Here is a 17,959-nt window from a genome sequence, read left to right as displayed (position 1 = left end):
CTTACCAAAATCTTTTGTCTAATTTGAATTTCAGATAAAAGGGACCAGTTAATCACGCCCCCTTCATTCCTGGCAAAGTACCAGGTCCACGCAAGGCCCCTCCTTTCCCTATCCCAACTTGTACTCCCCTCCCCGTTCATTCATTCATTCATCTAGTCAAAAAATATTAAGCACTTACTATGTTCCCAGCACTAGTCTGGCCATTACAGATCCACAGGAAACAAGAGGGCCCTGCTCTCATGGAACTTACACTTCAACAGAGCAGACAGAGAAGAAGCAAATCTCTAATGTCACACAGTACATGATTTCTTTTTCAAAAAGCAGAAGAGCCCTCCTGGGCACTCAGCTATGCCTGTGAGGCCCATGATGAGCACGTACTGTAATTTCATCACTGCTCGTGGCCGGGTTTGTTCCTGGGTTTCAGTTTGTTCCCCAGTGTCAGTCCTCATGACCAATTCTAACACGCAGGCCCTCCAGCACATGAGCTTTTATTTATTTATTTTTATTTTTAAAGATTGTATTTATTTATTTGACAGAGAGAGACACAGCGAGAGAGGGAACACAAGCAGAGGCAGTGTGAGAGGGAGAAGCAGGCTTCCCGCGGAGCAGGAAGCCCGATGCGGGGCTCGATCCCAGGACCCTGGGATCGTGACCTGAGCCGAAGACAGATGCTTAACTACTGAGCCACCCAGGCGCCCCCAGCACATGAGCTTTTATTTTAGGTGATTCGGTCCCAGAAATACGGTATCTGGGGCAAAGGGTATGTTAAAGCGTAATAGGGGTGCTGCCTGGGTGGCGGTCAGTTGAGCATCTGACTCTTGATTTCAGCTCAGGTCATGATCTCTGGGCCCTGGGACCGAGCCCCACATTGGGCTCCACGTTCAGCACAGAGTCTCCTTGTCCCTCTCCCTCTGCCCCTCCCCCAGTTCGCGCTCACTCTCTCTCAAATAAAATCTTTAAAAAAAAAAAATAAAGTGTAATAGATATTTCTAGAATCCTTCCCCCCAAAAGCTTCCTTCTTCTCCAGGCAAAGTGCAGGCCCTCTCCTGCACATGCTCACTAGCCACGAGTGTTAGAGCCCTTTTGCACATGTGTCATTTTACTGTCATTTTCATTCACCTGATTACTATTGAATTTGAACATCTTTGGACGTGCCGTTTGGATGAGCTTTTCTGGGAACTTGCTTTCACACACTGCTTTTTCCTGTCAGTTGGTGAAATCTCTCCACTGACACTCAACTTCAACCTCTGGTTTGCCTTCTACGGTAACCAGTTTTTCAGATTTGCTTTTTATGTACTGGCTTTGTTTTTGGTATCTTTTGCTGCCTACATTTTTTTCATGGGTTCAGGATTTTAGAAGTTCAATCACTTGGGGCCCCTGCCCTAAGAGGAAACCACCCTTAAAAGAATTTTACACCATCCTGGAAGGAGCCCTCCATGCTTTCCCATAGACTGATGACAAACACCTGATTGCGTGACAGGCGCAGGGAGGGTTAATCAGATTAAAACAGCCCACCAACAAGCCCATAAAAAATCCCAAGACTTAGAAACTCCAGTGGCAACCCTCTCGGGTCCCCTCCCTCCCTGGGAGCTTTGTACTATCACTGTTAATCGCTTAATAAACCTTGCTTTGCTGCCCTCCCATCCCCTCCAAAAAAGGTTCAAGAACATTAATTCAAATACTTTTTTTTAAAAGAGGGCTTTCTGAATTTCTAATTTTCATTACAAAACTATTTCGAGCCCTAGGTTATACACTGGAATAAAGTGTCTTGTAAGACATTGCTTTTCACTTGTAGGTCCTTAAATCTGTCTTTTATATAAGGTGCCAAATGGGGCACTTTCATTTTACTCCAGAGGGATGCCAGCACCACCTACTAGACAGTCCTTTCATTTTCCATTAAATTGAGCTGTCTGTTTCATCACATATTAAACTCTCATGTGCTCTGGGCCTTATTTCTAATTCCCTTGTCTGGGCCACTCCTTGTTGCTATATTACGTGGATTTGATTACAGCAACACCACAGCACATTCTGACACTGGATTAAGCTCGAGCCCTTCACCATTCTTCCCCTTCAGACTTTTCCTGGCTGTTCTCGGGCACTTACTCTTTCACACATAAATTCTACAATTCCACTTCCCAGTAGAGATCTTTTGGGATTTCAACTGGAACTTCATTTATATTAACTTTGAGGAGAATTCACAGTTTTATGTCTTCCCACTCAGTTTTTGTGACTACTCAGAGCTTGTTTTCTTTCCACAAGATACTAGTTTTCTTCATCTAAATCAGTAGTTCTCATCCCTGGCTGCATGTTAAAACCAACTGGGAAGGGTTTTTGTTTGTGTGTTTGCTCGTTTTTTTCAGTCTCTTGTTAAAGCCAGTAACATTTACGTCTAGGTATTTTATAAGTTTTATTCTTGCAAATTAAGTACTTTTTTCATTTCCATTCCTAGGCATTCATGGTTGTGTGGAGAAAAGCTAGGCTTTTTAAAATATTTCCCTTATATTCAGCCATCTTGCCAGGTTTTCTTACGAACTCTAATAGACTTCCAGTAGAGTCTGGGGTTTTCTAGGCAGACACTTGTTGACATTTCTACCTTGTTTTCTATTCTTTCTGTCCCTGTGGGTTTATATATTTTTTGTCCTTTTAATGTCGTTTTGGTAAAGATCAGATATAATACTTGCATACAATATTTCTTTTTTTGGCATTCAATATTTCTTTTTTTTTTTTTTTTTTTTTAAAAAAGACACATTTATTCAGCGTCATGATCAGACTATTACATTTAGCAATCAACAGCATGGGTGCAAAAAAAAAAAATCTACATTAAAACCCTTTGTTGGAATGCTTTACACTTTCCACAGAACAGAAACTAAAATAACCTGTTATACAATTAGTCACAAATACAGTCCTCGAGTTTTTTGCCCATACACATGAGTATTGTCTAAAACATGTCTTCTTTGTAGCAGCTAGGCCCTGCCACCACTGTGCTTGGCTGAGTTCACAAATCTGTTGTAACCTGTAGCTTCCCTGTCACTTCTCTGGCTCTCCTCTCCTGCTAAGCTTTGTTTCCTGGCAGTAATTAAAACCTTCTGCCACTGCCATAGCTACTGCTGCTGCTGGAACCACCATAGCCACCTTGGTTTCGTGGTTTGGCAAAGTATTGGCCTCCACCACCATAGGGGCCAGAGCTCCTGCCTCCAAAATTTCCTCCTTTCATGGGTCCAAAATTTGAGGATTGATTGTTGTAATTGCCAAAATCATTATAGCTTCCGCCACCTCCAAAGTTGCTTCCATCATTACCAAATCCGTTATAGCCATCCCCACTGCCACCATATCCACCACCACCTCGACTGCCACCAAAGCCACCTCGACCACTGAAGTTCCCTCCACGACCAAAGTTGTCATTCCCACCAAAACCACCTCCACGACCACCACCAAAGTTTCCAGAACCACTTCGACCTCTTTGGCTGGATGAAGCACTAGCCATCTCTTGCTTAGATAGGGCTTTCCTTACTTCACAGTTGTGGCCATTCACAGTATGGTATTTTTGAATGACAATCTTGTCTACAGAGTCATGGTCATCAAATGTTACAAAAGCAAAACCTCTCTTTTTGCCACTGCCTCGGTCAGTCATGATCTCGATCACTTCAATTTTCCCATACTGTTCAAAATAATCTCTTAGGTGATGTTCTTCAGTGTCTTCTTTAATGCCACCAACAAAAATCTTTTTCACAGTTAAGTGGGCACCAGGTCTTTGAGAATCTTCTCTTGAGACAGCCCTCTTTGGTTCCACAACTCTTCCATCCACCTTGTGTGGCCTTGCATTCATGGCTGCATCCACCTCCTCCACAGTGGCATACGTGACAAACCCAAAGCCTCTGGAGCGCTTGGTGTTTGGATCTCTCATTACCACACAGTCCGTAAGCGTTCCCCATTGCTCAAAATGGCTCCTCAGACTCTCATCGGTTGTTTCAAAGCTCAAACCTCCGATGAAGAGCTTCCGCAGCTGTTCAGGCTCTTTGGGAGACTCTGACTTAGACATGACGGCGGTGGGAGGGGAGACTTAAACGATGCTTACTCTGCGGCGTCCACGGGCAGAAAGCTCAATATTTCTTATAAGGAGAAATCTATATGTATCCATTTGCAACTTCATAAATGATGCTTTGGGGGACTTGATCCTTCTTGGTTAATATAGAATTACTGTGTCATTTTTAACTGCTTTAGACCATTCCACTGTGTGACTAACCCACTGTTTACTTATCCAATACCCTACAGAGGAAGAGTTCATTATGACAGAGCTGCAGCAAACATCTCCATACATCCTTGTGCACATGACAGTTTGTTTATCTAGAAGTGGAATTACTGAATCACAGAGCACCAGTACCCTCCCATTGCATGTATCACCTCGTCTCTCTTCAAAGCAGTCATACCAGTTCATGTTCCTTACAACACCATGGGTTCCCCTTTCCCCATATCCTTGCCAACAGTGATTATAAAGATGTTGTAGATTTTTGCCAGTATGACGTGTTTCAAGTGACAGCTCACTATCTCCTTTGCATTTCTCTGATTCCCAAGGGAGGCTGAGCAACTCTTCATACCTTTATTAGATATTCTGGCTCCCTCTTCTGTGAAATTCATACTTTTTGCTCTGCAGCTGTTTGCCTTTTATAGATTCACCTGTAGGAGTTCTCTACGTACTCAGTCGATCATATATATTGCAAATACCTTCCCCAATAATAGCTCATTTTTTCACCTTATTTATGGTATCTTCCGTTACACAGAAATTTTTAGTTTGAATTTAGTCAAATAGATCATGTCTTCCTTGATGACTTTCACTTTTTAAAATCTTGACATGCTCTTCCCTTTGTCAAGGAAATAAAATATTTTCCCCCAATTTTACTTTTTTTTTTTTTCTTGAGGCTTTTACTCCACCTGTAATTCACATGTATATGGTACAGGAGGTAAGTATCTGATTTTATCTTTTTCCAGCACTATTCGACAGTGCATCCTTTTTCTCTTGATATTTTATGTCACCTATCATACATCAAGTTCATTTACGTATTTGGGTCTCTTTCTAGACTCTCTGTAAAGTATGTACAACCAGTAAAAAAAAAAAAAAGGCTGAGAACAAAAACAAAGAACTTTCAATAATATAGGAAAATGCTTATGTAACAATGCTAATTAAAACAAGGCAGGATTGGGACGCCTGGGTGACTCATTTGGTTAAGTGTGTGACTCTTGATTTTGGCTCAGGTTATGATCTCAGGGTTTTGGAGCCTCCTTAAGATTCTCTCTCCTTTTCCATCTGCCCCTGCCCCCCCAAACAAAACAAAACCAAAAAAACCACAAGGCAGGATTGATCTTGGCTATGTAAAATAACAGGCACACAAGAGATCACACTAAGATATACTATATATAAAGGAAAGAGTCTAACCTAGCTGTTGCAAGATGCCCATTCACCAGTACACCATTCCCCCTGCTGCTATACCTTCTAGCTCCAGGAGCAACCCTGTAGCTTACAGAAGCTCCACCTCGGTTCAGAAATAAGCTGCCTGAAACTGGAGAGAGGGGTTTGGACGGAAAGGGCTCCTGCTGCCCAGGATTTTACCTGGAGTTTTGCTACTTCCTTCCTGATCAGGAAACTGACTTGGTCCCGGTCATTCCTGGAGTAATAGAGACGGCACCAGGAAGGCTTCCCGTCCCTGCCTGCCCGGCCAGACTCTTGGTAGTACCCAGCCATAGACTTGGCAATATTCCAGTGGGCAACAAACCTGTAGAATCCAAAGAGACAAGCAGCATGAGCTGTGGCAGAGGAGCTGAGGGGGGGAGCTATCGGAGTCAGGGAAGCAGTGACCAGGAACAGGGAGGCTAGCAGGTTTCAGAGTAAATGTGGTCAAGATCCCCACACCCCATCGCTGCCACGGAGTGGCCCAAGTTAGAGGCCACAACAGAGTTAAGGGGGGCAATTCCAGCACATATGAGAAACCAAAAACACTCAACACTCCCCGCCTAGAGGAAAAAGGACTGGGCTTAAAGAAACAAGGTAAGGCCTCTAATGAGCAGCACAACCTCGAGTAAATCCCTTTAACCTCTTTAAAGAGAGAGGGACGAATAACATTATTGAATACCTACTATGGGCCGGTTTATCTATTTGTCTCGTTTAATTGTAGTTACTATCAGGTGAGATAAATCCATTTTATAGACAAGCAAATGATCAGGAAAATGTGTACAAGGTGACATAGCAAGGGGACAGTGGAGCTAGGACTTGGGCCTAGCTGTGTCTGACTTCAAATCTGGCCCTTACAAGCCACAGCCAACCCAGGGTCCAAACCTGTGATTTTCGTAAATGTAAGCACATAGACTCATTCCTCCCCTGACCAACTCAGCTTCCCTGTGAGTCTTAATGAGATCATGTACGCAAAAGTGCTCTGCAAATCACACAAGGCATTATTGTTGGTGTTAACCAGAGCAAAGAGCTTCAGGCTGTAGCTGAAAATGACTCTGGAAGGTTAGGTGGGGCTAGAGATAAAAGACTTCCCAACAGTTGCCAGGGTAGGTCTAGGAGGCTGGGATGCACTCTCTCTTCTGGACTGTCATAAGCAGTAACAAGGAATGCTGGGAATAAGACATTGCCTTTAATTTCCCACAGTGGGCCGTTTAAGATAGTTATTCCACCCCCTCACAGGGACCCTGGGCTAGATGTGAGGGAACTGGGCTGCGTTAATGCATGGGCCTGATGGCTGCATGCTGCCCTCTCCTGGGGGATGGCAGAACCCGGCTGTGCAGTCACCAGGAGAGGGCTGCATAGCACTTGTCACCATGTGGGCTATGCACTGGGGATTCTCTCTTGGGGCCTCGTCCCCCTCTGGCCCTAGAAGGAGGTCCTTGAGGCAGAGAACTAGGCAGCCCACTTGAGCCAGGCCCCGATTGAGAAGGTAAGGCAAGAACAGTCACTCACCTGACATTGGCTTTGTCCACTCCCATCCCAAAACTAATGGTTGCAACAATGACAGGGACCTTCTCCTCCATCCACTCATTCTGCACCAGCGTTCTTTCGGAAGCCTTCAGCCCTATGACGAAGGGGAAGGTGGCAAAAGGAACCCGTATTTCCCTTGGAATCTACCTTGGGTTTGATACTGCGTTGGGCACTGTACACACACCCTGAATCCATCACTTACCACCTGTGTGGCCTTGGGCCATGCACTTAACCTCAAAACGACCCTAGCCTGTGTGGATCACATAGCACTCAATAAGTGTTAAAGCCCAGATTCAAACAACCCAAGTCCACTGGCCTCCAAAACCTGTGCTCCTTCCACAACACCAATACCTGGGCTTCTAAAAACTCATCATCTGCTGCTGGGAGGGCACAGGGTGAGAAAAAAGAATTCAGGAGCCATAGTTCTCATTTTAGATCTCATTTGTGTCCAGACTCCTTTTTATGGATATAAGGGAATTGCTTTAGCTCTGCCTGGGTATCCGGAAAAAGATGACAGACCATCTGATTATCCAGGATCCTTAAAGAACAAGAGACCCACCGAGAGGCTTCGGAGATGGAAGCAACCACATGGCCCAGGGACCACTTACCTGCATGGTAAGCCTTGGCACTCAAACCCCTGTAACTGAGCTCTGTCGCCAGCTGTTCGCAAGCCTCTCGGGTCCTGCAGTAGACAATGCCGCAGCCAGAGACCAACTGAACGAAGAGACATGGGAAGAGAGTGTGCATTAAGAACAGAACAATCTGCCCATTTTACTGTGGCCTCCTTTAATAGAAGCTCTCGCTCTTTCTCCTGTCAGCCTCACAGGTTCCTCTGAGGCAGGCCACCAGCAGAGCTCTGACACTTTGCAACAAAGCAACTCATCTAACTCCTCTGCTTCCTGTGCTGAAACCTTGGATAGGTCTAGAAAGGCCTCACTCAGGGGTTGGCTGCTCATCTCCCAAAGAAGAATTCCAGGACAAGGGAATTCCACTAAGCGGAATAATGCCAGGAAACCAAAGGAACAACTCTCTGTGCACAAGTTTTAAGAAGCTTCAGCTAGTTCTAAGCAAAGGTCCTACAAAACCAATTTCCATCTCTATGCTGCAGATACCACCCACTGCTCTTGAGTATCTTGGCCTCCCAGCCTCAGGGCCCTCACCCCTTTATCAGCCTTCTGTCCAAGAGCCTTAAGGCAGAAGTCCCTCAGGTTCCCATAGGGATCTGAAAGCAGTTCTTTGAACTGCACATCATAGAAGAGGTTGGCCCGAAAGCAGGGAGTCTTGAAGATGGCAACTGGCTGCTTCAGGTGCAGGGCAGCAAACACATCCTCTTGGACTTGCAGGGTGGCTGTGGCAGTCAGAGCCACGCATGGGGCATGTGCCAGGCGTGAACGGAGGGTACCCAGGCGCAAGTAGTCAGGACGGAAGTCGTGCCCCCACTGAGAAACACAATGAGCTTCGTCCACCACCAGGTAGGAGAGCAGGTGGCGGGACACCAGTGAGTTCAGGGTGGGCTGGAAGGAGGCTGAAGCCGCCATCTCCGGCGTGATGTACAGAAGTTTGGTCTGTGGCTTTTCTTGTTCTAGATCAGAGAGCAGCTCCTTTTTCTCCTGTGCCGAGAGCTTGGAGTTCAGGGAATTCACTCGTACCTTCAGGGCCAGCAAGTGGTCCACCTGGTCCTGAGGGAAGAAAGGAAACAGGCCACTGAGAGGAGGACCCAGTAGTCAATGTCACCTTGGCTTGCTGGGCATTTCCCAGCCATAAACGTCCTCCTCCCAACCTCCAAGTTCTTCTCTGTGCATACAACAAGGACAGGAGGTAAACTGCCTGAGAGCACAAGCTCTGGAGGCAGATGGTCCTGGCTCATTTCTGGCTCACTGAATCACCACAGGCTCTTTGGCTGGCTCTTAGCCTCTTAAGACTCTGTTCGTTCTCCCTTTCTTTCTCTCTGTCTATCCTGTAAAACCGGTAACTACCTAACAGGATAGCTGTTAGCATTAAATGAAATTTTAAACCGCAAAGGTGAAGTGAATGCACATAAAGCATTGAGCACAAAGCCTGAGACCTCGTGAAACTCATGAAGCACCATTCCTGTCATTCTACTTCTCTTCATGGTGGATGGCTCATAACCGCACGGCCACACTTCCTCATTTCTGATTCTGTCAGCCCATCTGCAGGCCTTAAATATAGCCAGAGGTGCAGAACAGATGTTGACAATGTCCTAACCCACTGATATTAATTTTGCTTTCTATCCATCTGCATCTTCTAACCTGTCAAGAGTACACACGTGTGTCCGTGTCCATGAGTAGTTGTCTATGTGTATACAGATATATTTCCATACTCCTCTGGGTGAAAAGTAACAAAGGAGGGTGAGAGACCTCAGGCCATCAAGACACAGAAGACTCATTCATAACCATATCACTCTGATATGAACTAACAGAGCCCCCACATTTGGACAATTCAGAAACCCAATATAGAAAGGGAGATAGGCAAATCAAAGAAAAGGCAAAAGACCAAACAAATGAGAAGTGACATTTCCAGCAGAAAACAAAACAAAACAAAAAAACCTTCCCCTAAACTTTTTGGGCTCCCATCTTCACTCCCCTAAGCCTCACCTGAATCAGAGCAATGAGTGGAGAGATTACGATGGTGATGCCTTTGGCCAACAGAGCAGGGAGCTGATAGCAAAGGGATTTTCCTGCCCCTGTGGGCATGCACACAAAGACATCCTTGTCACCTGCAAAAAGATAAGACAACAATACTTAACGGTTCCTGCCTAGGGGTACTGGGGTGGCTCAGGCAGTTAAGTGTCTGACTCTTGATTTCAGCTCAGGTCATGATCTCAGGGTCGTGAGTTCGAGCCCAGCCTCACTTCAAGTTCTGCACTCAGTGCGGAGTCTGCCTGAGATTCTCTCCTTCTCCCTCTGCCCCTCCCCACACTTGTACACGAGCTCGCTCTCTCTCTCTCTCTCAAATAAATAAATCTTTAAAAGGAAATAGATAAATAAATAAATGCATCCTGCCTTTTGTCTTTTTCTTCATCAAGGCTGTTGAAACCTGAATGAGAGTATAGGAAAAGCACCTAGCAGAGTGTCTGGCACATGGAAAGGTCTCAATATAATGCTAATTTCCTTCCCATCCTTCCTGTGTAAAGGGCAGAGATCCAGAGAGATTTGGACATGGGCACAAACCATTTCCAGTAATGGCAATAACAACCACAAGGGTGAGAAGTCTGAGTCTGTTGGGATATGGATGATTGAATTAAACAGCCATAAAAGTTGAATACTTCTAGACGAGTGTATATAGCTGTGGAGACATGGAAGCAACATCACTTAGAGGTCTTTTGTTTGTAAGTGTTATAATGTAATTAATATTACATTGTTGCTTTCCTCCTGAGAAGCTCCATTTGCCAATATATCTCAGGTTTCTAATACTATGACTCTTTCCTTCCCTATTTAGGACCCAGCTCACTCAATCTTCAACAAAGGGCTTAGAAGGTCAGTGACTAGATTAGGCTATTCCTGCCACTCGCGCTACTGCCTACACACAAACAAACATGAATTGAAATCTATGAGTTGTTTTCAAAGACAATCTGTAGCACTGCCTATGAAATGTAAGAACCAGAACAGCTGGGTGATTCTACCAATAAAACTGCAAGTTTTAAGTGACAAGTCTACGAGATTTCCAACAATTATGGACGAAGGGTGGGGAAGTAGGAAGGGTCAAAAGGAGGGCATTGGCACCTTCTGGCAATGCTACAGTATAGCCAGCACAAACGTAAACACAGGTAGTTTGGCAATGTTACCTTTCACTATGGCCATGGTCGCACTCTCCTGTAAAGGTGTCTTAAAAGAGTCAAACCCAAAGACCTTCTTCAACGTGCTCCGGACTCGACGTTCAGGGTCAAAAGAAGGGCGGGTGCTCATCTTAGCGACAGACAGTGGCCAGAAGTTAAGGTAAAGGTGATGATCGCATGACTGCGATGAAAACTCTGTTCCGCTTTTAAAATACTGCTTATTCTTCTCTAAGAAAATTTATTACTCTCAAGCAATAGACTATCTCCAACTAACATAGCTCCAGATGAACAGCCTCAAGCAACACATTCCTGGGCAATTAACATCTCCACTTCTATGCTCAGGAAAATTGAAACATTGAACTATCCCATGCCATGATATAGCACAGAGCTAGAAATCAGATCAGAAGAAACACAAACTGGGTCTTTGAAATAATTTGGAAAAGATGTTAATTGTTTTTCTAAGATCCACCTCCTGCTCCTTTTATAAGCGCTGCTATCACGGCCATTCTTCCCCCCCCCCAGCCCCGATCCCTTCTTCCCACCTCCCAGAGGAGAGTCCATCCCTCTTCTTCCTCTAAGCCCCAGATCCGCTCTTTTCTCCCTTCCCCAACCGAAGCCTCCCTCTCTTCACCCCAAGATATCAGAGCTGGGCGTGGGCCACCCGGGAGCGAAGACTCTTGCTGGGCCGCTGCTGCCCGCCGATCGGGAACTACTCGAGGACCCCCATAAGCCACACTAAATTCTGAGGAGCCAAATGGCTGGGAATCAGCGTCAGGTAAAACCCACTCAACCTTATATCTGTCGCGCAGTGATGACGTTTAAGCGGCTCGGTTGCGAGGGGCGGGGCCAGGCGCAGAAACGGCCGTTTTGATTGGTTTCTGCACAGGAACCGGCGCGGGTTCTCCTGGGATAGGAAAAAGTCGTCTTCCCTCACGGAAGTCGGCTTTTTTGACTCATAGGAGTGAGGCACTCTGGGGATGTGGGAGTAAGATGGCGGGGAAGAAGAATGTTCTGTCGTCTCTGGCCGTTTACGCGGAAGATTCAGAGCCCGAGTCCGACGGCGAGGCTGGGGTCGAAGCGGCGGGCGGCGCGCCTGGTGAGGCCCGAGTAGGGACCTGGAAGGGGAGAATCTGGTGTCTGCGCAGAATGCTGCTCCCCTAGCAGGGCGGGAGGAAAAGGTGGTCATTGTGCCCCAAGTGTCGGGTCCGGGAGCCGCGAAGCGCGACTGAGGCCCTGGTTGGAACAGAGTAGACGCTCTGGAATAAGAATGGGCCATCTTCTTTCGATCTGCCGAAACTGTTGAAAGTCTTCTCCGTGCCGGGCACCGTGGGGCATAGGGATGGACCTCCGGGTTCATTGTATAACGGAGAGAGCGATGAGTAGAACGTACGTGGAGTGTGATAAAGGTTGTGGCTTGTTAAATTTGTAATTTCGCATCTTGGAGCTTTTAAATATGTATGTCTGATCTCGCTGGCGACGGAGTAATTTGTAGATATGGGGTAGGATCTGGGCATTTTGTGAGCTTTTCAATGCTCCTCAGTGATTCCCTTACCTTGTGAGCTGTTGAAGCCCATCAGTGATTTTGTTGCCCTACTCAGGTCGAGAATCACAATGTTAGGAAATGGGAACAGATTTCTTTGGGATCATAGAGAGGGCAGCAAGTTACCTAACATATCTGGGCCTTCCTTTCCTCATTTGGAGGTTAGCTACTCTCAGTTTTGTGTGGTGTCTTCCAGTCAGGAGGTTCTCTGGTGGCTTCCCAGTAATTTGTAGCGTTTTATATTTTTTGCTGTTGGTTGTTTCGGTTTAAAGATAGAAGGAGATTTTGCTTCTGGAGTAGATATGATTGGTAGCCCCTCTGAGGGCCCCAGTTAAAGCGCCTGTTCCTAGGGGAGGACACAGAAAAATGAGGGCGACAGAGTCCTTGTCCTTGTATGAGAAGACAAGTTCTGGTGCTTCTGATACTAGGTAGAGATACCCATATCAAAAGAGGTTTTCAGACAATGTGCAAGACTAGTAGTTCAGAGAAGAGAAGGCTTCACTTGGCATACTAAATGGATGGGAAGCATGAAAGAAAGAATTTAGCATTTGGTTTTCTTCCATGTTATTTTAATGATTCTATCTACTAAATTGTGGATTTAGTGGATAATCTTTCCAAAGGCAGATTCTGGATCTATAGTCACTTAAATGAGATTTAGGCACCCCTTTGATCTTCAGGGGTGGTTCTGGCCACTCAAATAACTGAAATGCTGTCTTGCATTTTTGAATGCCTTCATTCATTTTTCTTTTTTCCTCTGTTTCAGAGGAGAAAGGTGGATTAGTATCTGAAGCCTATGGAGAGGATGACTTTTCTCGGCTTGGTGGTGATGAAGATGGTTATGAAGAAGAAGAGGATGAGAACAGCAAACAGTCGGTAAGTAAATCTGTTCCCAAATCCAGAGTTGCTCAAAGCACCATTTCATTTGTCAGAAATCTTCGAACTGTACCAGCAGTGTTCCATTCCACCGCTAAAATCATTCCCCTCCCTTCCCCCGCTTTTTATTTGTTATCAGTTGAGGAAACTGGGTTGGATATCAGTGCTCTGTTTAAAAACGAAACCTGTTTTCATCTGGACCATTTTGTATTAACTTTTGAATTGAAATTTGGGGGAAGAGATAATGGACTATTTTATTTAACTGAGATATGTTTCATGTTGGTTTTCCCTGTTAAGATAGTTTATTCCATTTGTAACAATGCATTCATGCTAACTGGTGTATCATTTATATCTGCACTCAACTGTGTTATTTTTAATCTTGGTTGGAGTTTATTCAAATCTTTCAGCTTATCAAAAAGATTAGGAAGGGAAATTCTGTAGTTTTTTATTCGTGGTTTGACCCTTCTTAACTTCTTTCTTGATATTTTACTTGAAACTTTTTAGCGGAGTGCCCGCGGTTCTTGAGCACAAATCTTGCCTGATGTTTAGTATGTGCTGGCAACAAAGAAAAGAGAACTTTGTCTTAATTAACCAGAAAGCCTTTGGATACACTATCGCCTGAGCCTCAGGAGCCAGAATTTAAAAGTTTGGAGAGAAAGCAAGGATTCAACCTGGTGCTTAGCACAAAGACATACAAAGTGAAATCTGGATATAGAATCTGGTTATTAAGCAACATCTTTAACTGAGATTCTCAATGTACTTTATTACTTGTTTGAAAGTTTTCTTATGCATTGATTTTTAAATATTAGCGTTAAAAGACTTTCTAAGTAAAACAAAAAAGCATTTTGTATTTGATGCTCTTTTGGAAGAAATTTTCATGTCCTTAGCCCCACCATTAATGCTGATAATTCAGAATTGACTAAAATTGTTTAGAAAAGCTTTGCAAATTGTTTTCTTTTCTTGCTTTTTCTTTAAGTGCACACATACTGTCTTAACACCATAACTGTTTTCTTATGAAATGTGCATGGTGTGTCTCTGAAGTGTTGTTCCACATTGCTTTGCTTAGAATTTTCATCATATTTAAGCTTTATGTCATTCTACTAAAATCCTCTCATCAAATCCCAATATAGGCATTCTAAAATGTGATTGTATTTGGCTGAGCTACATCTCTGATTATTTGGCTTGATTGATTTCATTTTGAGGAAATCATGGAGATTGCATTTAAACCTTTGGGCTCACTGGCAACCGACAGGACAGTTAAATCTCAAAGCCATCAGTATAGTTTGTTCCAGTCTCACAGGTGATGTTTATATTAACATCTGGGGCGCTACTTAATGTTTGGGTTAAAGCATAGCTCGATTGAGAAAAGCAATTTCAAATGAAACTTAATTTTTTCCTGGGTGTTAAGTTAAAGGCTCTTGTGCATTGGGGTGTTCTTCGAACAGTCACGGATATAGCTACATAATAGGGTAGCTGATCTTGAACCTCCAGTAGCATTCAGTGGAATGGTGGGCTAGCCCGTGTGAGGCCAGTGCACGCTTTGGAGAATGCCTTGTTCACATGGTGCTTTGTGTCAGGCAGGCCGTTTGGATCAGGAAGAAGACTGGTTAGAACCGGGTCAGTGGCAGTTCTGTGAGAGCTTGGATGGAGGCAGGGCCTACTTGGCCAGGACCCAGGAAAAGCCGGGTGTTGCTCTTTAGCCCCCCTCCCTGGGTCACTCGCTCCAGTCATTTGACACCTGCCTTCCTGCTGTTCATGTGGCTGTGACTGCTGCTGAGCTGAAGTGCCGGGGTGTAGTTGTGTGGGGGTCATGGCACTCTAACCGTGAATGATGTCATGGTAGGTCTGAGTCTGACATCCTTGTGTGTATGAAAGGCAGAGAAGGAGAAAAAGGGTTCATCTTCCTGGTTTTAAATAAGTGATATTTCATTGGAAACACTATGCCTGTTTTATCCCGTGGGGCCTGGTCTTATTCTTTTCTGACGCACTGCAGCCTTTTTCCATTTTTATGTATGTGATTTTTAATCTCAGGCATTTTCATCGCGTAGACTATGGCACTGCTGGAGTCACGACTTAGAGCTGCTGATGTTCTTTTCTCCACCCCCCACCCCCCGGAACATCTCCTTTTCCCTTTCTCTTTCTCTAGTTCTGGGTCACAGGGCAGGGGAGGGGTTCTTGGGATGGCCCAGTCTGGGTACATTGCTCCAGCCCCTAGTTATGCATGTGAGAACTCTCAGGCCCGCTCCTTTAAGCTTAATCCTCTAAATTCTTTGTCTTGTAGGAAGATGACGATTCAGAGACTGAAAAACCTGAGGCTGATGACCCAAAGGTATTTGGTGTTGGCTGTGGTGGGGTGGCTGGATGCGAGCAAAGCATTGTAACATTGTGGCTCAGTTCCTATGTCTGGGCCAGGTTGGTCCCGCTAACACACCGTGCTAACATACTGTGCAACCACGTGTGCATTCTCTGGGATGAAACCTGCTTTCTAAAGAAAGGAGGTCACCGTGGAATGAGTAAGTCCTGAGGCAGCTTGGATTTCCAGCCTTGTAGATAGTGCCATATCTCCAGACTAGAAAGGCAAGAGGCCTGGCTGAGCATAGCAGCCTGCATCTGCTCTGTAGCCAGGTGAGCTTGGTGGGGTCACTGCACCTGCAGGTGAGTTAGATGTGGGAATGTTTCTAGAATAAGGAAGCCATAAGGGCTGCCTTTTATACTCTTTTTTTTGTTTTGTTTTTTAATATTTTATTTATTTATTTCACAGAGAGACATAGTGAGAGCAGGAACACAAGCAGGGGGAGTGGGAGAGAAGCAGGCTTCCTGCCGAGCAGGGAGCCCGATGCGGGGCTCGATCCCAGGACCCTGGGATCATGACCCGACCCGAAGGCAGACGCTTAACGACTGAGCCACCCAGGTGCCCCTGCCTTTTGTCCTCTTTAGTCGTCTAGAAGTGAGGAAGGGACATGAGAGGGTCAGACAGAGTGAGGCCTTTCCCCAGCTGCTAGAGAAGCTGCACCTTGTTTCCCCAGGCCCGTGCCCATCCACCTTTAGGTAAACAGAATGGTCTTTCTGAAACAACATTGCCATTTTTTCTGATATTTCCCTCTTGGTAGCAGCCCGGAGTAAATAGCAGCATTTCCTGTCATGCTCCTTGACCTATTGTGATGATGGTTAAGACCCCCCCACCCCCCCTTGTGTCAGGTAGGCTTGCTGTACTGTGCCTGTTGAGGACACATTCTTTAGGGAACAGACATTTCTCTTTCAAAGAGAAAGTCTAATTCCATCACTCTAGGCCTCGGGAATCCGGGCCAAGTTTTGTGATTAAAAGCTACTTTGAAACCAACTGAAGCCTTCAAGGCAACATAGTAGAACTTTGGAAAATTGTACCAAATTATAATCAAAACAGTAGTTTATCCGAAAATATAGTACAAGCTGTTCCAAATTTGAACTGATTCTGTGTTTGGATAGAACTGTGTGTGACCATTGAAATAAGCCTGTGAAAGGCTGTGGATGATGTGGATAACACATTTTACCAGGGAAGAAAGTTTGGGCCCCAGCATGTAGAAGAAAGAAAAAACTTGAGCCCTAGACACTGCAAATGCCACTACTTTCTGTGCCAAGTAAGGAACTCAGGCTTAACTCATCCAGGCTTAACTCATCCAAGGATTATAAGCAGGAGGGCAGGCCTGTGGCCTGGGTCAAGGGCGGCCACACCTCTGCTTGGGCTTGCGGAAGAAAATTGGCAGTAGTGGTAGTAATCTTCTGTCTTAATGTTTGGGGTGTGTGGGCCTTAGAGCCCATGCATGAGATAAACCTGAGGAGCTGCCAAGTGCTAGAACTTCATTATGGAGGAAAAGGAGGGTTTAGTGGGACCTGGAGCCTTTGTGTGTGTGTAGTGGCTGGCCTTTGCTTAAGGCTGGAAGGCCTTCTGGGGAAGTTGGCTAGAGAAAAAGGTATAGGTACTTCACTGTCACCCCTTCTGGAATACAGCAAACTAAACAGCAAGTCGCCCAGAAATGAGGAAGAACACCCAGGCCTGGGGGAGAGGGGGACAGAATTGGGAAATTTGTTAACGTGTCTTGTGTCAGCCTTTCTCAGTACCACATGAAGTTTGGGAAGACGTGTCGTTTATACTCACCCTTTGACTGATGTGCCTTATTGTATTTCATTCAGTCATTTGAACTTTGAGTCTGGTTGTGGAATGAAAAGTGTTCTGGAGGGGCACCTGGGTGGCTCAGTTGGTTAAGCGACTTCCTTCAGCTCGGGTCATGATCTCAGGGTCCTGGGATCGAGCCCCACATCGGGCTCCCTGCTCGGCAGGAGGCCTGCTTCTCCCTCTCCCAATCCCCCTGCTTGTGTTCCCTCTCTTGCTGTCTCTCTCTCTGTGTCAAATAAACAAATAAAATCTTTAGGGCGCCTGGGTGGCTCATTTGGTTAAGCGACTGCCTTCGGCTCAGGTCATGATCCTGGAGTCCTGGGATCGAGTCCCGCATCGGGCTCCCTGCTCAGCGAGGAACCTGCTTCTCCCTCTGGCCCTCCCCCCTCTCATGTGCTCTCTGTCTGTCTCTCTCTCTCTCTCATTCTCACTCTCTCAAAATAAATAAATCTTTTAAAATAAAAAAAATAAAATCTTTAAAGAAAGAAAAGTGTTCTGGAACAATTTCTGTTCTTGAGAAGTCCTCGGAGAACAGAACATAGAATCCACCCTTACAATGACTTGTAGTTCTTTTGGAGGATGAGTGTGGAAGGGGTCAGACAGAGCTCTCCAGCTCACATGTCC

General features: G+C 45.4%; 2 protein-coding genes across 8 annotated transcripts in view; one reads left to right on the top strand and one right to left on the bottom strand.

Moving 5' to 3' along the window:
* Positions 1 to 11,570, bottom strand: part of RECQL5 (RecQ like helicase 5) — a 38,157-nt gene extending 26,587 nt beyond the window's left edge. For all 7 annotated transcript variants that reach the window (XR_012376152.1, XM_025859766.2, XM_025859767.2 and 4 more), the window contains exons 1-7: positions 11,411 to 11,570; positions 10,779 to 10,913; positions 9,589 to 9,710; positions 8,134 to 8,652; positions 7,582 to 7,687; positions 6,956 to 7,067; positions 5,606 to 5,768 (exon numbers count right to left, since the gene is read on the bottom strand). Coding sequence is in view for 6 of the 7 variants with exons in the window: in XM_025859766.2 (XP_025715551.1) it covers positions 5,606 to 5,768; positions 6,956 to 7,067; positions 7,582 to 7,687; positions 8,134 to 8,652; positions 9,589 to 9,710; positions 10,779 to 10,899 (1,143 nt within the window). In the remaining variant the exon portion in view is untranslated. The remainder of the gene's footprint in view (positions 1 to 5,605; positions 5,769 to 6,955; positions 7,068 to 7,581; positions 7,688 to 8,133; positions 8,653 to 9,588; positions 9,711 to 10,778; positions 10,914 to 11,410) is intronic.
* A 123-nt stretch (positions 11,571 to 11,693) lies between these two features.
* SAP30BP (SAP30 binding protein) overlaps positions 11,694 to 17,959 on the top strand; it is a 36,166-nt gene continuing 29,900 nt past the window's right edge. The window contains exons 1-3 of the mRNA XM_025860037.2: positions 11,694 to 11,865; positions 13,073 to 13,182; positions 15,464 to 15,511. Of these exons, the coding sequence (XP_025715822.1) occupies positions 11,760 to 11,865; positions 13,073 to 13,182; positions 15,464 to 15,511 (264 nt within the window). The 5' untranslated portion in view covers positions 11,694 to 11,759. The remainder of the gene's footprint in view (positions 11,866 to 13,072; positions 13,183 to 15,463; positions 15,512 to 17,959) is intronic.

This window comes from Callorhinus ursinus, unplaced genomic scaffold, assembly GCF_003265705.2.
Source record: "Callorhinus ursinus isolate GAN/ISIS: 27379988/994484 unplaced genomic scaffold, GSC_fseal_2.0 scaffold68, whole genome shotgun sequence".
In the NCBI taxonomy this organism is placed as follows: Eukaryota; Metazoa; Chordata; class Mammalia; order Carnivora; family Otariidae; genus Callorhinus; species Callorhinus ursinus.
This window is presented reverse-complemented; position numbering and strand designations above follow the sequence as displayed.